This window comes from Uloborus diversus, chromosome 3, assembly GCF_026930045.1.
Source record: "Uloborus diversus isolate 005 chromosome 3, Udiv.v.3.1, whole genome shotgun sequence".
NCBI lineage: Eukaryota > Metazoa > Arthropoda > Arachnida > Araneae > Uloboridae > Uloborus > Uloborus diversus.
The window spans coordinates 18,598,019-18,616,387 of NC_072733.1; the positions used below are offsets into that span (position 1 = coordinate 18,598,019).

General features: G+C 32.3%; 1 protein-coding gene across 1 annotated transcript in view; it reads left to right on the forward strand.

Annotated features, from left to right (window-relative positions):
* The window catches only part of LOC129218414 (rho GTPase-activating protein 27-like), a 102,097-nt gene extending 84,037 nt beyond the window's left edge, over positions 1-18,060 (forward strand). The window contains exons 14-16 of the mRNA XM_054852668.1: positions 9,349-9,477; positions 13,450-13,555; positions 16,251-18,060. Coding sequence (XP_054708643.1) covers positions 9,349-9,477; positions 13,450-13,555; positions 16,251-16,452 — 437 coding nt within the window. The 3' untranslated portion in view covers positions 16,453-18,060. The remainder of the gene's footprint in view (positions 1-9,348; positions 9,478-13,449; positions 13,556-16,250) is intronic.
* Positions 18,061-18,369: the final 309 nt, after the last annotated feature.

An 18,369-nucleotide genomic window follows, 5' to 3' on the forward strand; every position in this document is an offset into this window, starting at 1 on the left:
AATGAAAACATTCAAAAAAATTCGACTTCATTTAGACATTAACACAATTTCCACATATTAATAATTATATGAGAAAAAAACAATGAACAATTTTTAAAATATAAACTTGACTCTATATTACGAACTTCCAATATAGATCTGGAATCTCAAAATTTGAGAAAAACAACAATACACTTTGCTGAAAAAAATTCAAAAGTTCAAAGAACAATCATCTTGAAATGTCCTTTTTTTTTCTTTCGTACTCTCCCGTACGTCGTAACTCATAGTACGTTTTCACGTAAATTTCACCAAAAGTTCAAAAACAAATTCTTGATCAAAGTCCTTTATAATTTTTCAATTATTTTTCCAGTTTAATTTATAATAGTGACAGTAGATCAATCTGAAATATAAAATAAAAACCCACAGTAACTGTTCAAATCAGCATATAAAATATCACAGTCTTGAAAATAGTATAGTATAAGCATTAGGGTGGGCCGAAAAAACTTTTTTTGGAAATCTGTTTTTGGATAGTGCGGAAAAGTTGCTATATGGGCCCGTTATTACCCATAAAAAATTTTGCTAAATTTGTTTAATATTTAGCCGGCGCTATTTGACCTTGAAAAACTGAAAAAAAGGGCAAAAATGCACTTTTTGTCAAAAAAAAAAAAGAAAATGGGGGGGGGGGGGAGGTTAAAAATAAAAGTTTGAAGCTAGTTTCAGCAAACATTAGAAGTATCTGTCTGTGAATTAGTTGAAATCCTCAAAGACTTTTATACATTTCGTAGAATATTTAGCTACGCTCCTTTAACTGACACATGGGAAAAATGAAAAAAAAAAAAATTTTTAAAGTAGTTTCAAAATAAGTAAATACTGAAATGTTACGCAATACGTTACTTAGAAAAAACAGTGAAAATTCAATCAATTTTATGCGACATTTGTACGCCAATTAAAAAAAATGCACACACTCAAATAAAAAATAGTTACATAAGATGCTAATTTTTTAATCTTTGGTTCCAATTGTTTCTCCTGGATAATAAACGGCGCTCAACTGCTTCTATTATTCCTAAGATTATGTTATAACTATTTTATATATGTTTGACAAATAGAGCCCTTGAGTATTAAAAAAAATGTGAGTTCTCTGAAGTCTTTTAAACGGGAGCCGGACATTTCGAATGTCATTGCATTATTATCTTTGTTTTGTATGCAACACGACTGTTATGTAGAAACGCCCGAAAAAAAAAAAGTAACGCGAGCAAGCACAAGTAGTCTTCTATTTGGACCTGGAAGAGATTTGTTTCCTCCCGATGCTTTATTTCTTCCAACATATGAGGACATTATCAGATGTTATCAAATCACTAAGATGCAAATAAAGGGAGAAGGAAGTAAGCAACCATCTTCAGCAAGTGTGGTCGCTGTAGTTGCAAAAAAAGTTATTGATATTTGGGGACGTGCTTCCCTTCCCCTTGTTTCGATAAGAAGAGTGATTGCCATGATTTTATCTTATTATTCTAAATATAATAGCGCAACAAAAAATGCTAAAAATATAAAGACGCAACTTTTACAATCAAAGCTAGGCAAATTTAAAGCAGAGGCTACGACTTTGTCGTTTGTGCCTGCAAATGCGCACATTTATATTCGTGTAATTGCAGAAAAAAAGCAAAAGTCCCTGATAGAGAAAAACAATTTCTAATTGATCAAAGGACAGTAAGAAAAATGGCTATTGGAAAAGTGGATAAGGTAACAAATAATGCATATTTCGTTCATCCTGAACAGCTACTGTTAACAATGTTGTTTGATTCAAGAAAATACATTCGGGAAACTGTGAAACGTTGTGTGAAACTAATAACCGAAGCTGCAATATAAGTTTGTGGTGAAACTGCACAAGATGGATACATTCGTGCCAAACTTCAAGCTAGGAAAGAACTTCCATCATTTGATAACAAGGGACAATATTATTCCAAAAAATAATATTCATTATGCATGAGATATTATAAATCAAATTTGATCTTTATATGTAATTCTAGAAAATGTATGATATTGCGTAATAATAATTACTATGATTAATAGTGCTATTTAATTAATTAGTCTATGATTTAATTTTGAAAAATAATTTTCACAATGGTTTTTAAAAAAATTCAATATTTTTTCATTTTTCTCCAATTTTTTGATGTCCGAAAGGAGCGGTTAAATGCTCATTAAAATCAATGAAACATTTTATGGGCTCGAACTGGCTCATTATATAACATTTTCGGTGCATTCCAGCAAAATATTTGGAATTTAGTTTTTTAAAAAAATTTCGACAAAAATTCATGTTTCTCATTTTTTTCGGTTTTTTAGTGTCAAATAGCGCCGGCTAGATATTTTTTAATATCCAAGAAATTTTTTGTGAGTGCTAACTAGCTCATCACGCAACTTTTGCGCGCTATCCAAAAATTGATTTCGAAAAAAAAAATTTTCGGCTTATTTTGGCCCACCCTAATAAGCATATATTGAGAAATATTTATGACGAAATGTAAATAAGCTCTTTTACTAACTATCCATTTCTCACTAAATCATTTCATTTACAAATAGATCACTAAAAATCTAAATAAAAAAAATGCCCCCATCTAAACTAAAAGACTCTGATAATTTTAACTGATTAAATTTTTTTTTACAACATTTTTTTTTTTTTTTTTGCACCATTATTTATTCAATGAAGGAAAATGACAAATTCTAACGGGAAATAGTTGTGTTTCCAATATTCAAAAATAGGGTCTCACAAAATGAAAAACAAATACACCTGCGATAGACCTTCATGCAACAATAAACTCCCTCTATCCTAACTCCCGGGAAGACTCTGACAATTACATTTTCACTTTTAACGAGAAGTAACAAAAAGCTGTTCGCAACCCGCTTGATAGGGAGAAAAAGCCACCGAAACATTCAGGTGGACAATTAAATTGTTAGAACTTGCAAAAACATTTCACACAACATGATGCAAAGAAAAATTTAAAGTACATTAAACAATTTTCAAAAATTTCTAAAAATGTTTCTAAATTATATTATATTTGTACAAAAAAAATTTTTCTATAAATCTTTGAATTTCTAATCGGGTGAGAGGTTTCGTGAATATGTCCGACATGTTATCTTTGCTTTTGACATATCTCACGTTAAAAATATTTTTATGAACTAAATCCCGAATGAAAAACAATTTGATATCAATGTGTTTACTACGATGATTTTCGATAGGCGATTTAACAAAATCTAACGTAGCCTGATTATCCACATACAAAATAGATTTAATTTTACAACTTTTAACAATTTTTATTTTGATGCATTCGTCAATTATATGATCAAACCACATGAGCTCTTTAGCACATTCGGCCATGGCTATAAATTCAGCTTCCATCGTTGAAAGGCTAACGCTTCGTTCTTTGAACGTGCGCCATTCAATTGGAGCTTTATCAAGTAAAACAAGTTGACCGCCTAATGAGGTTCTATCATCTTTATTTGTGGCGAAATCAGCATCTGAAAAAGTTATAAGTTGAACATTTTCACATTTTAAGTTTAATTTTAAATCTTTAGTATGGAAAACATATCCTGGTAATTTCAACAATCCATCCCAGTGTACAATTCCTGGGTTGCTTTGAAATTGGCTGAAAATGTTAACAGCATATGATATATCAGGACGTGCTCTACTAGAAATAAATGATAAACACCCTAATAAACTCTTGTATGGATATTTTGACATTTCGTCAATCTCAGCTTGAGTAGTAGGACAATTTAACTTTGAATAAACACATCCTTTACTAATGGGTAAAGAAGAAATAGGGATTTTAAATTTACTAAATCTTTCATAAACTACACGAATGTATTCAGTTTGATGTAAATTTAAGCCATTTCCTTCATTTTCAAATTCTACACCTAGTAGCTTTTTAGTTTTACCTAAAATTTTAATATCAACATGTTTTTGAAGTAAATTCAAAGCATCTTTATTATCCCTGTCCTTCTTACTGAATAACACAATGTCATCCACATATAAGAGTAAAATCACATTATCAGTATAATAAACACAATTACATGATAAAAATTTATCAAAAACCAATTTTAAGCAATATATTTTCAATTTCATAAAACCACAGACGACCGCTTTGGTGCAGGTTATATATAGCTTTATTCAATTTGCACACATAATTTTCTTTTCCCTTCTCAATAAAACCTGGGGGTTGCTTCATATATATTATTTCATCAATAGGAGCATATAGGTACGCACTTTTAACGTCACATTGGATGTGTAGCCAATTTTCTCTTGATACCAACAAAGAAAAGAAAAAGCGAATTGTACTAAAGCAGAGTACTGGGCAGAAGGTTAGATCAAAATCTAGTCCCCTCACTTGATTAGTCCCCTGAGCGACTAGTCTACTTTTATAAACTTCACCATTTTCCCCTTTCTTTAAATTATAAACCCATCTACATCCGATAGGATTAACATTTTCCGGTAATTTGACTAAATTCCAAACATTTCTTTTACGCATAGTGCCTATTTCTATTTCCATTGATTTTTGCCATTCCCCCCTTTCATTAGATTTTAATGACTGTTTATATGTTCTAGGGACTTGAATTTCTATGCCTAGTCAGGAAACATGAGTTAAAATTTTAGATTGATTTGAAACTTCACCCTGAAAATCATCATTGCCTTTAAAATTAAATAATTCCGGATCATATGCTATGTTTTCACGAAGACAATATTTTTGAACATCATTCAACGATCTTAATCTTTTGCTATTCCCCTTTTCAAAATAATATACGTCGTTTCTTGAACCATCAGGTCTAGGGACAAATTTCCGAATCCACCTAGCTTCCCCCATTGGTTTGCGACTAGAATCATCCCCCTCACTGTCTGAACTTTCCGCCCCTCCTTCAGAGCTACTTTCAACATCTAATTCTCTGAAGCGATTCGAATCTTCGCTTTCTTCCAAAGAATTCTTATCTTCTGCCTGAGGCGAAAGAGGCCAGAAAAGGGTATTTTCTTTTCCGCGCGATTCCTGCTCGGAAGTAAATTCGTCCTTGAAAAAGGAATTCTCATTGAAAGATACGTTGATTGTTTCAATGACTTTATCTTTGTCTGGAAGATAAACGCGAAATCCCTTACGATTGAACGCGTATCCGATTAAAACGCCTTTTTCGGCTTTTAGGTCTAGTTTCTTTCTTAATTGTCGTGGAATACCGGCAAAACAAGTAGTTCCGAATGCTTTTAAATGTCTTACAGACGGTTTTCTTCCCCCGTAAAGTTCAAAAGGAGTCTTTTCTTGACTTGAATGACAAAAAAATTGTGAGTTCATGATGTATACCCATATTCTGACAAAACCCGTCTAGTTCCTGATTTACAAATTCCGTCCCGTTATCAGATTTGATACTAACAATCTTTTTGCCGATAAATCTTTCGGCTCACAGAATATGTTGTTTTACGATTCCCGGAACCTGACTTTTTGACTTAATAGGATACAATGAACACCTTTTAGAATAGTCATCAATAATAGAAAGAAAATAATTTTCTCCGTTTCTACCCTCTACTTCACATTTTCCCCAAACATCCATATGCAATAGTTGCAATGGCTGGGTACTTCTTACTCTATCAATTGACTTGAAACTAACACGCTTAAATTTTCCTAACTTACAAACATCACAGTTTAATTTAATGTGTTTAAACTTAGGTAGGCCACGAACAGCTGAAAGATTACTAGTTTTACGAATACTTTCAGTGTTTACGTGTCCACAGCGTTTATGCCCAATTTCAATGTCGCTTTGACAGAATTCTACAGAAGGTTCTTTATTTATATGACTAGAACTAGGAGAATTTTTAAACTTTTTACAATTAACATTATAAACTCCATTATTGAGTTCAGCTTTAAAAATTCATCCCTGTTTGTCGGATACCTCCACGAAACCTCTCCCACCTTTAAATTTTGCACCACCCTGGTCAAACTTGGTGCCAGACAAAATATTTCGTCTCAAACGGGGAGAATACATTACATCTTTGAGAATTACAGTTCTTTTACCGAACTTAACTTTGATTTCCCCCAATCGGGAAAGTTTGCTTTTTCACGGCAACAGCCATGTTTACATCATTTAGGGGTTCAAATGTCCTAAACCAGTTCTTATTTGAGCAACAGTGATTTGATGCGGCAGTGTCAAAAATAAATGTATTCCCTTTATCTTGGGTCTGACTAAGATTTGCCTCTGACAAGAAATACAAAGTATACTCACATCTATTATTTGAAGGTGATCGGCGACGCTCCTGGAATTTCCTTCTAGAACTCCATCGGCGATTTCTACTCCTTGGGCTCGTACCTTCTTCCCTCCATTCTTTCCGGGATTGGTGTTGGTTTCCTCTTTTATTTCTTTCTCGTGAATTCAATCTTTGACGGTCTTCATTTTTGACATAAGGGCATCTGCTTCTTATATGCCCATCTTCATGACACTTGTAACATCGAATTTTAGATTTAACTTGGAAAACCTGCATCTCATTTGTCTTCTCTTCTTTCATTTCTTGGCGGTTTTCTTCAATAATTAGATCAACCAGGATTTTCTCGAATGTGAAATCTTCATTTTTCCTCATCAAAATCTGTTGAATCAGATGATCATACGTTTCTGGTAAACTTTGCAGTAATTTAAAAGAAATACAGTCCTCCGGGAAATTCGGATAAGCAACTTTGATTTTGTCGAAAATTCTCTGCAGACGCGCCGCGAATAAATTCAGCTTTTCTCCATTCTCTTTCATGCACTGATTCAGCTCAATGAAGAGTTGCATACTTATACATCTATTCTCCGGAAAAAAATTTAATTTTAGCTTCTTCCAAGATTCGCATGGATCTTCTATAGTTTCAACTATTTTTCTTAGATTTTGTTCAATATTCAAGAAGATTAGAGAGACTGCAGTTCGCTTCCTCACAATAAATTCTTTCACATCCTTTTCTGTTACATTCGTCTTCTCATTAATGACTGGTTCTTTCTCTTTTCCGTTAGTGATATCCCATACATTCCGTTCCATGAGAAGGAACTTCATATTCGTCGACCGTTCGAGGTAATTCTTGTTGTTGAGCTTTTCAATCTGAATCGCAAAATTTGCCATTTTTCTTTTTTTTCAAAATTTAGTATTCTTGAATTTTGGTACAATCTTTTAAGTCGCTTCTATCTTGGTCGCCCCCCCCCCCCCCATCTCAAACATTCCAATAACTTCATCTTCAGATGGGTCATCGAATTTGCAGCTTCCAAAAAAAAAAAATTTTTCAAAATTTCTGAAAAATATCGAAATGTACACCATCTAACGGTACATGTACTTTTGGCAGCAGTACAACCCCGCCTTTTTACAGATGCATGTACACTCTTTATCATTTCCTAGTCTTATCCAAAAATATTTTCCCTAGGTCTGCACAGGAAAGGGACTGGGCCCTTAACCCGTGTTGGGGAGAATTTCTAATCTAATAATATCTCCCCAATGCTTTCTTTGATACCAGCAGAGTGAGTTCGGAAATAAGACTTAATAAACTATTTCTAACTTTCATGAAGTTTATTTAAACAATAATGTAAATAGTTAAAAACACGCTGTAAATGATAAAAATAAATACTAACAACATAATCTCTCCACATGCTACTTTTGCATGAGATAACTAACACTGCAATGCAAACTGCATGACTATTGACTAAAAACTTCGATGAAGTAAACCCATTGGGAAATAAGCTAAGTCCAGCTCATCATTTCTAATAAAGTGCGAACGGCACGAACAAGCAAGTTCGCATACCGATCGAGCGACCCCCTACAACGACGAGAGATGATCAAAGAGAGAGAACATAAGCCGCGAGCAGTTTAAATATCCCCCCCCCCCCGGGTCATTAGCATATCACAGTCACGTGAACGGACACATCACTGCTATCGTTAAGCACACGTGCCATCAAATTCCTTCTAGAAGCATCTATGACGTCATCCACAACGGAGTTCCCGCCAAGGGTGAACGAAAGTGAAACAAACATTCGGTCGATTCGACCAATGTGAATGAGTGCTGATAAGAATCTTTTACCCCAGTCATGCAGAATGATTGGTAATACATTATAAGTAAGGAAAAACATTATTTTACTCTTGGTGTTGTGAGGTGATGAGATAGGATTATTTACTGTTGTTATTAACAGGCATTTATGCCTAACAATTCTATATTTGTTCACAATAAGTTTTCCTACATAATACAATTTTTGTTCAAAATTATGAAATGTGGCAATGAAACTGTTTTTAAGCATTTTTAAAAAAAAATTCAAATACCGGTATTCCGGTATCACGTTTTAAAAATACCGAATACTGGTATTGAATTTTTGGTCCGGTATTGCAATCTCTAAGTATTACTAAGCATAATTTTATTATGAACATATTCTTATTAAAACACATGAGATCAACGAACTAAATACAAATAGATTCAAAGTAATCTAGGATGTAGGTGAGGTTGATATGCAATACCTGTCACTTTCCCAACATTGATGGGAGGATTACCACTGTTTGCTCTTGAAAGGTTTTGGAATATTAGGCTGTAACTTGTTAAATAAGATCACCTAAAGTCACTTGGCGCTCATCTTTGCTCAATATTTTGACTGCTAATGGTATAAATGCAGATTTACAAGGCTATGTAGATAAAAAAAAAATACTAAGCTAAAAACTTCAAAAAAAAAAAAAAGGAGATAATTTTGAAAATAATCACATGTAACCTCAAAACTGAGTCAAGTTTGTTTGACTTTTTTACTTTTTTTTTTTCGAAATATCGTCACGTTTTCTTTGAGTTTCTTTTATGCACCCATTAGGGGTGCGCTCCCCAAGTTGAGAACCCCTGGTTTAAAATAATAGTGTATACTCAAAATTTAGCAATTTTTCTTAGCTTTATTATGAAATCTTAATTATTTGTCACTATTGATTATGTTGTTTCTGCACCACAACACACCAGTTATGTAAGCTAACTTAGTGCAAGTTTTGCTGCAAGAAAGAACATCAAAATTAAGGTTTAAAATCAACCATTAGCTTTTTTTCTTTTCTTTTTGAATTGTGTTGCTGAGGTGCAATATGTGTGATAGTATTTCTAAATTGTTTTTAGCATTTTAAAAATAAACTCCACTAATTGAAAAAAAAATATTTGTTTTATAAAACTTTTTGGGATTTATAAATTATGATTGATTTTTAATTTTTCTAAGGAAAATTCATTATTCAGTCATTGCTTTCCATTTTTATACGTTATAACATAATGCATAAAGTCATTTTATGCATATGAATGAAAGATTGCAAAACCAATGCATCACAGTGTGAAATAATACACCAATGTGAATGAGGATATTTATTTATTTATTTATTTTTAGATGATTATTCTTGTTTAGAGCTTGAGGAGGACGTGCATGTTTTAACTGGTGCCTTGAAAATGTTCTTTAGAGAAATGAAAGAACCACTGTTCCCTTTTAATATGTTTGGCAAGTTCTTGAATGCTATAGGTAGCTTTTATGTTTGTGTTTATTTAATTTATAAACGAATGAATGTAAACATTTATTTTTTATTTTTTAAAACTTCATTTCTTTTAAATTGTATGAGAATTAAATTTGCTTGTTCATTCAGGAAGTCTTTATTTCCCATTTATAATTTCAATCCTGTTGAATTATAATCCAGCTTGTCCCTGCTTTAAGTGGCCTGTAAGCTTGTATTTTGACTCTTTTACTTTCTTCATTTGGTCAGTTCAAAAATCTCAAATTTTGAAAGTAATCACTATACTTTGTTTTACTCTAACTTGGCACTGAAGGGAAAGCTAGGCGAGCCAAACTGCAGCCGTTGTCGAGGAAACAAGGTTACTCTGCGTAGGGCGCATACCAGTCAGCGGCGCGACTTGCAGAATTTGGCGGGGGAAAAAAGTAACTTAAACTATCAAGAACGAAACAACTGTCCTTGAATTTTTCAAAGAAATTAGATTTGTCCACTAGCGGATTTTAGGGGAGGCGCAGGGGGCCCAAGCAACCCCCCTCCGAAAAGGACTAATTAAACTATTTTATGTATTATTTTTAATTTACTCCCTTGTAACATGTTTTTTTAATAGCTAGTTAAAAAGAATACAAAGCACACAGCATATTTTGAATGAAAACATTTTCCAAGGAAATAATTAACATTTTTTAAGAAATATATAGGAGTGCCTAAAAGAGTCATTTCTATCCAGGAAACTATTTACAAAAAAATGTATTTCTTTCTCAGCTTATAAAAATGCAAAATGAAAGAAATCATGTGGTAGTTTCTTGGTAAAACTATGATATTAATGGAAACGACTTGTAGTATCAAAATGTTATCTCAACTGTATTGTGGCTTTAAAAACAAATCAGCAAGTGCTTTGAAATTCACATAGAAATAGTTTCTGAATTCTTCAATAAAACCTATATGTTACATGCTATGATTTTCTTAATCATATAATATTATATAGATAAGTTATAAATTAATTTATAAAAACTCAAATGAGGTAGAGGTGAAACTTTAAGGGGAGGGGGCTAGATTTGTCAAAATTTCAGTTTTTGTAATTCATACTGACTTTACTGTTATTGAGGTAACTAAACACATTTTGACCATTTACGGCCAATGTGGCGCCAGTTGACCCACAAATTTGGCCTTAAATGTTTCATTTTCTTTAGAAGAATGAATACTAAGATACATTGTTATAATTCTGAAAGTAACTTCAGTGCAGATTGGAGTGATTAAAAATAGTTTTAATATTTTATTCATCATTGGCTGAAAAAGGAATGCTTTTATGTTACTGCGAAAAAAATAGTACTAAAAGCAAATAGGGGGGGAGGAGCTTGATCCCCCTCTTACGGGCGACCATGAATGAAGTATGGTTTTTTTAAAAAAACTTTATGCTCATGTTGTTATCATTATGACAATGTTCCTAATTAAAGCCACTTATTGTCTAGCATCTTGGAGACATTATGTTGAGTTTAATATTTAATTGGCTTGAAATGTTAAAGATGTTTAACATCCACATTCAAGCTATATTAGTGCATAATATTGATGTATTTAAAGTAAATTCATCGGCCTGAAAGGATTTTTTAAAAAAAAATCAAAAAATACGTCATGAAACAGTGTATGGGGTGGTTCCCCCATACCGCCTTTGTCCCCCCCCCCCACATCCTTTACTTCTGTTTTGAATAACTTCTCTTTAATTTTTCACATGTGCTCGACTTGCTCTCTGGAGCTGAGAAATGCATCCTAAGTTCATTTAAATATTTGGAATAAAAAAAGAAACCCTTAATATTTATAGATTATTTTCTAAAAACCTGCAGATTTAAAAATATAAATGTGCCAACCATTACTTTGAAATTTGAAAAGCTGCCATTGTGTCTTTTTATACATATATATATAAATCAAAGAAGTACCTTTGTGCAAAGTAAAAAAAAATAATTTATAGAATTACAGACACTTGTTTTGAGGTTTCAAGGATCCCCTTTTTCATCGAAAAAAAAGATTGTGCTCACTTTTCTGCATTAAACATGGGTGTTCCTTGAAACCCCGAAACACCTGTCTGCAATTCTCAGCAAATTTGTGTGACCCAACCTTGTTCTTTTTTCTAAAATAATATACTTCAACCCTGTGTGGGCTTTTTCCTTTTATAAACTCCAGTAATAAAGGTAAATATCAAAGATTAAATCTTCAGTTTTGGAAGAAAAAAAAAAGATTGCCCTTTTTAAAAAATTATATTCAAATAAAAAACTTAGAAACTTCATGCAAACAATTAGCTAGTACTGCATTCCAGAGCTTAGAGAAGATATTATTTTTGAATTTTTGAAAAATGATTCGATTTTAAGCTGCTCAACTTATTTATGAAAGAAGTTAAAAATAATAAACGAAAATGCATCGAGCATTGTGCAAATAGAAAAGTTATAGCTTTCAATTTTACGTGACTGTGAAAGTAAATAATTAACCCCAAAACTCAATTTATTAAAAATTATTTTACTTACCTTAGCATAGTTAATCTAGCCTACTCTATATTTATACTTTGGAAGTGAGTAAATTTGCTTCCTATAAAAATTCAATTAAAGGCAGAGGTTCTAAACCTGGACTTGGGGGGAGGACGAAATAATTTCCTCTTTCAATGGAGATGTGTATGTTTCAAAAAATAAAATGAAAAAGTAAATCTTCTTCATCCAGCAGTTCATCGGTGTAAATTTGTAATATATATGAATCTGTACATGCGTGAGAGCATTTTTTCCCTCCATAAACTTTTCAAACGATCGAAGGGAAAACCCCGAGTTTTGCCGTAGCAAGGATTTGTAATGTACAATTTCACACAACAAGTATTTGTTACATTCAAACAAAATTCAGGTCTCCTTCATTTTTTCACAATAATTTTCTTGAAGTTCGGGCTTATTATGTAAAAAACGAAAGCTGTTTAAAACTACCAAGTAATAAATCTCAAATTCAAAGAAAAAAAATCCTGGTGTATTTGTAATTGAAGCAAGTAAATAATTGAAAACTTATATTTTCATTTCATTTTTTATTTCTTACTCACAAAAACCGTTTTTTAAAATATATTCAATTGCTTGGAAATAAGGATGGAAACCATAAATGACAACAGACCAGGCAGAAATGCTTTGACTACAATGTGGAGATGCTCGGTTAAAAGTCATAATAACAATCAGATGTTTTTCCTTGAGCAATACGAAGTAAGGAGAAGCAAATTCTGGGGGTTTGCCGGTCCACAGGAAGCATGCCAAGGTTAACCTTGAAAACTCATGTCTTCGTCAAGACAGAAGTCGAGTTAAATTTTCCGTTCGTAATCAAATACTTACAAATTAAATGTATTTAACCCATAACAGCTTCAACTATATGTCTCAACCACACACATTCTCTATTTTTTCCACATCATTTGTCAATTTACACCCTTTTAAACCTCCAAATTTACGAGAACTACTTCTCAACGCCGAGTAGCACACATCTCGTACCTTTTCCTTCAGTACCAAGTTAAATTGGAACAGACTATAAATGCAGAGCTAGGCTGACACAGCTAGAATTTTCAAAACATAAATATAATATTGCAGCTAATTACACCCAAATTTTTCATTTTCATAGAATGCCATGTTTGAAATATTTGTTTATTTATTTTTGTTTGATTCCGTATTTTCAAAGAATCCTTAGAAACATACTGCATTTGCCAAGTTGCTTAAACCTCCCCTCCTTAAATCTACAAAATACTCCTCTTGAAGAGTCTTCAGTTATTGCAAATCAAAATAATCCATCTTAAACTAAAAGATTTAAATATTATTCCTTTATCTGCAAAAAATGAATGAAATGGGAATTGAGTATGGACTCTTCATAAACTTAATTCTTTTGTAGACTTTTCAATAGAGCTTCCTAAACATATTTTTGCAATATAATTAACTTTTCTCTCAGTTCTTTGAAATTGAATATGTATTTTTTTTTTTTTTTTTTATCAGCATTACCTGATGCAAGTAGCAAACTAGTGGCTTTAAAGGAACTTGTATCCAAATTACCTGAGCCAAACTATGAAACACTGAAAGTGCTATTTGAGCATCTGTTAAGGTATGATTTTTTTACTGTAGAATTCTTTTTTATTTATTTTTTTTTTTACAAAACTTAAAATCTGCATTTTGTTAAAAGTGTATTCATTTGTAGCTCGTAATTAAAATAATTTTCATATATACTTAAGTTTATCTGTAAACTGAAAGGTGAGAACTAGTAATATGAAATATTTCAGTTTGGTGAAGTTTTGGATGTAGGGTAATGTAGAGTAAAGTGAAATAGTTAGGATGACATACCTTTTACAGACTGAATAAATTTGAAATTTGTTTTGAAAATCTGACTATCTGGAGAAAGAAAAATGCATTGTATAATAAAACTTGCATTGGAACATTGTTTTATAAGTTAAACAGTAAATGTGTCCCTGAATAAAATGGAAAGTTTCGACTTTTTATTTTCTTTCATGGGGCAAAGTAAAATATCAAATATTTTTCTAATACAATATTTATATTTAATTGTTAAAAATTATTTTTGATGAAATAAATAAGTAAAGGAATAAACAAATGAATACATAATGAAACAAAACGATTAAATAAGTTGTTTAATTAATGTCTGATGGGACAATAAATGAGTGAATAACTGAATAAGTCAGTGAATTATCAAATGATTAAATGTAATTGAAATAATTTATAAATGAATATGTAAGCGATAATAGTGATTTGATAAGTGATTTATTTAGTAAACAAAATTCAGCGCTAAACATGTCACTTTGCCCACATCCACTTTGCCCCTCATGCACTTTACTAATTGTACAAAACATTTAAAGCAAAACTAAGCTTAATATTAAATCAATAAACACAGTATCGAATATTAGTCGGTCTCTATTAATATTTAAAATATTAATAAAAAATTATATCATTTTAAAGTCCTCGTAACTCTCCTATATTCGTATATTTTCCTATAAATCTAAAAAAAATCCTATTTTCCTATTGTTTCCTATATTTTTTAGTCCCTGCATCCTTGCTTCTCTTATACCCCCCTCCCCCTGATCGTCAAACACCATGATTTCCCCTGAAAAATGTATTTTTCGGAAACATGCCATAGCTAAACATGTGCTTCAACAAAAAATTTTGTGCCTTGTTTGAGATTTCAATCCTTTTGCATCCTGTAAAACTTTTAAGTTATCTTGGAAGTTGATAGGTGTTGTAATACAGTGAAACTTCTATGAGCGACCACCTCTATATAGCGACCACCTCCATTAACGACCACTTTTCTGAGGCACCAAATTTCCCCCTTATATGACTAATGTTAAAATACCTCCGGGAAAGACCATTGAAACCTCTCACAACGACCAGCAAATAGTAAACCTCAGCATTCAAAAATACCAAAATTTTTGTTAGAGAAAACTGAAAAAGTGAGAGACAACCGAAGAAAAGCAATAGAAAATGAAGTTCATAGGGACATAGAAGTTTTCTCATATTAACAAAGGTGGAAAGAAACCAGAATAAGAGATTAAAATCCATTCTCCAGTGGGTCCAAACGTGTTCCTTTCTTGCTCTCTCTGCTTGGAACCTCATTAAAGTCACAAAAAGAAGGGCATTGTATTTCGGACCCTAGGGAAGTTAAGGTGGCACATGCAAATCTCAAGGCAAGTCAAGTGTGCACCTTTCAATGAGGGAGGTTGATAAGAATAGAACTTTGTTTAAAGGTTGTTTCTGTGAATTTCTTGGTTGCTTACGGTAGAGGGGGGTTAGAAGGGAGCATTCCTACTGCATCAGAGTGGACAAAATCTATTTTTAGTGCCTTTGAAAGCTCAAGAGTTGGTTTCAGTGAATTTGCATTCTGCTCTTCATCACCATATCATACATCGCAGTGACAATTTCGAAAAATCGAGCCGTCTCACGCTCAAAAATTGTGCAGAAGTCTTGAACTTACACAAGAAAAGAAAATCAGAAAGGAAATTAGCAGTAAAAAAAAGCCATCAGCACAACAAACTCTAACAGAAATAGATAATCTTATCTTGCACTAATAATAAGGGCACCTCATTAATTTATTTTTGCAGCGGAAAACTAAGCAACTAAAGTTGTTTTAGGAAAAACAAAGAATCTGAAGCAGGCGAATTTTAAAGCTATTAGTTTTTAAATAGAAAAATCATGTAAAAAAATAGTTTACATTTAAAATTAAAAAAAAAAGTTTCTTTTTTTAAATACATTCTTATGATAATGTTCTTGGTTAATACACTGCAGGACAGCAATGCCTCCACAACTCATTGACACCCTCATTCTCAGCATGGGCAGACGCTGTGAAACCTGCCTAGCAGTCGGGGGAGATCATATCCCCTACTAAAGACGGGATGTTTCTTGCTGGACACCCATCACAGGGATGTTTCAGCGTTCAGTCGCATTGCGCTCCATGCTACTTTTTCAATAAAGCTTCTTTTTATCCCTCTGATTTCTCTTTTAGTAAGTGTTGCTTACATTACGCATGTCCTTATGTATTGGGGATCTTACAGTATTAAATGTGTTGATTTGGAAAGCTTTTGTACAAAGTTATATTGAAAAAACCGTCTCGTCCTTAATTTTTGCACACCAATGTATATATATATATATATATATATATATATATATATATATATATATATATATATATATGTTTATCAATTTTTTTCTTATTTCATATTGTTAAATTATTGTTGTTAAATTTACAGTTAGGTATGTTCTATCTCACACATGTTTTGTCATGTTTGTATTTTTTTTAGGGTAACAAAGTACCATAAGCAAAATCGAATGCAAATACAGAACTTAGCTATAGTATTTGGACCTACATTGATGTGCTCTGAACAGATGTCTAATAATATTGCTTTGGATATGATGCATCAGAACCGAATAGTTGAATTTCTGTTACTAGAGTTCAATGCTATATTTTGTGTCAATAGTACTGGTCAAGCAAAGAACAAGTAAATGTTGTGGCTTATTGCAACATAAATGTAATAATCTAAATACAGTATCGGATCCCTCTGCATGCACTCCATAAATTTAATGGACTTAAAAATCTGACAAATTTCGGATTTGAAATTTATGTGAGGAAAGGAATAATTAGAAACATATCTATTTGAAAAAACATTTTTTTACCCTTTTGTACTTTTTCTAACTTTAATTCATAAAAGATTTGAAAAAAATTATTAATGTTTGTTAATAATTCTTTTCAAATACGTTTATCTCTGAATTGGCTGAAACAAAGCTTCAAGCTGCATCTATACGGTGGAAAAAAGCTGATCATTCATGTGATTGTTTTCCTTCTAGAATTTGGTTTATCTCTGCTTTAAAGGGATGCTCATCTGAAATATATAATGCATAATTATGCATACATAGTGACACTAGACTTGCCAATATGGATACTTAAATAGTATCCATATTGGTAAGTGGAATAGCTATTTTTTGTCCTCCTAGGTCTGACCTGCATAAATGAATAGTTGCAATATAACTTAAAGCTGACTCTTTCTCTGGTTGAATGTTTGCTTTTCGAGCATTATTACATCTAACTTTGGTTAGACTAGTAATAAGCAGTTCACTAAAAGGTTACATGCATGGCTGTTTTTCTGTTTTTAACTTTACAGACAATTCAAAGTAAACTGTTCTGCAAATATAACGAGGTGCTCATCCTTCCAAAAGCAATGACACCTTCCTAAATACCGCAAAGAACCCTCCAACAGCAAGAGCCCCCCCCCCCCCCTCAGGGAGAAAAGTACCCCTAAAAATTTCAATGCCGTAATCTGTGCCATGACCTCCCTCCCCCCACCCCTAGTTGGTAGTTGAGCACCTTAAATATAATCTTCATTTGAAACTATTTTATATCAACTACTCTACCACTATTTTTTTTTCAGAAATAATTTGACTTCTTTTCTTTTTACTCTGCACAAGAATGTCATTAAATTGAAAGGTTAGGTTCACTGTCGAAAGAGTTTAAAATGAATTATCTCATTCTAGGTGTTGACTTTTTCAACTATCAAGTGTATGTATATGTATATTTTCAATATTCTACACTTATATTATAATTATTATATATATATATATATATATATATATATATATATATATATATATACACACACACACACACACTCAAATACATGCAAACATGTATTTGTTCACATTTGTGCATGTATTTGTGCGGAGATCAACAAAAACTGCAAAATCTTTGATGCTGGGGAAATATTTTAGGAATCAAACAAATTATATGGAATATTTATTAAATATTCAAAGTAACATGGCTTTTTAATTTATTCAGAAAAAACTAGTCACCAAGGTTTTATTTTAGTCCCCGGGGCTTTGTCATACGCCGTGTATATGTGTGTATACTGGACTGGTTGTGCAAATTTTGATGGAGGAAAAATTTCATGCTGTCAATTAAAAAAAAAAAAAAATCACTGGTAGCACTGCACAATATGAAAACCTCCTTCAGATAAAATATGTGTCTTTTGTTTTATACTTTTGACTGAGGGTCGAATTAGTTTTTGTTTACCACTCACCATTTTCCCAAAACTGCATGCTTTACATATTTTTTAAATATATTTGTTGGGGCCCTCAAACTGCATTCTTCAATAATGAATCTTCATTCCTGGTACCAAAAACGTATTATATGAACCACTTATGAGTTTGCAATGCTTCTTTCTTCCACTATTGTATAGTGCCTAGAAAGAGTAGTGTGCCGATGGACGAAGAAAAAGTGAGGTCAGATCTGAGGAAAATCCAAATGGCACTGAGCTCAAGGAGTATGTTATGCTCCTCAATCAGACTCGTTTTAAATGAGCGATTGCATGCTGATTTCGCAATTTAAAAGCTTTGTCTTTTGGATTGAACTTATTTCAGCACAAAAGA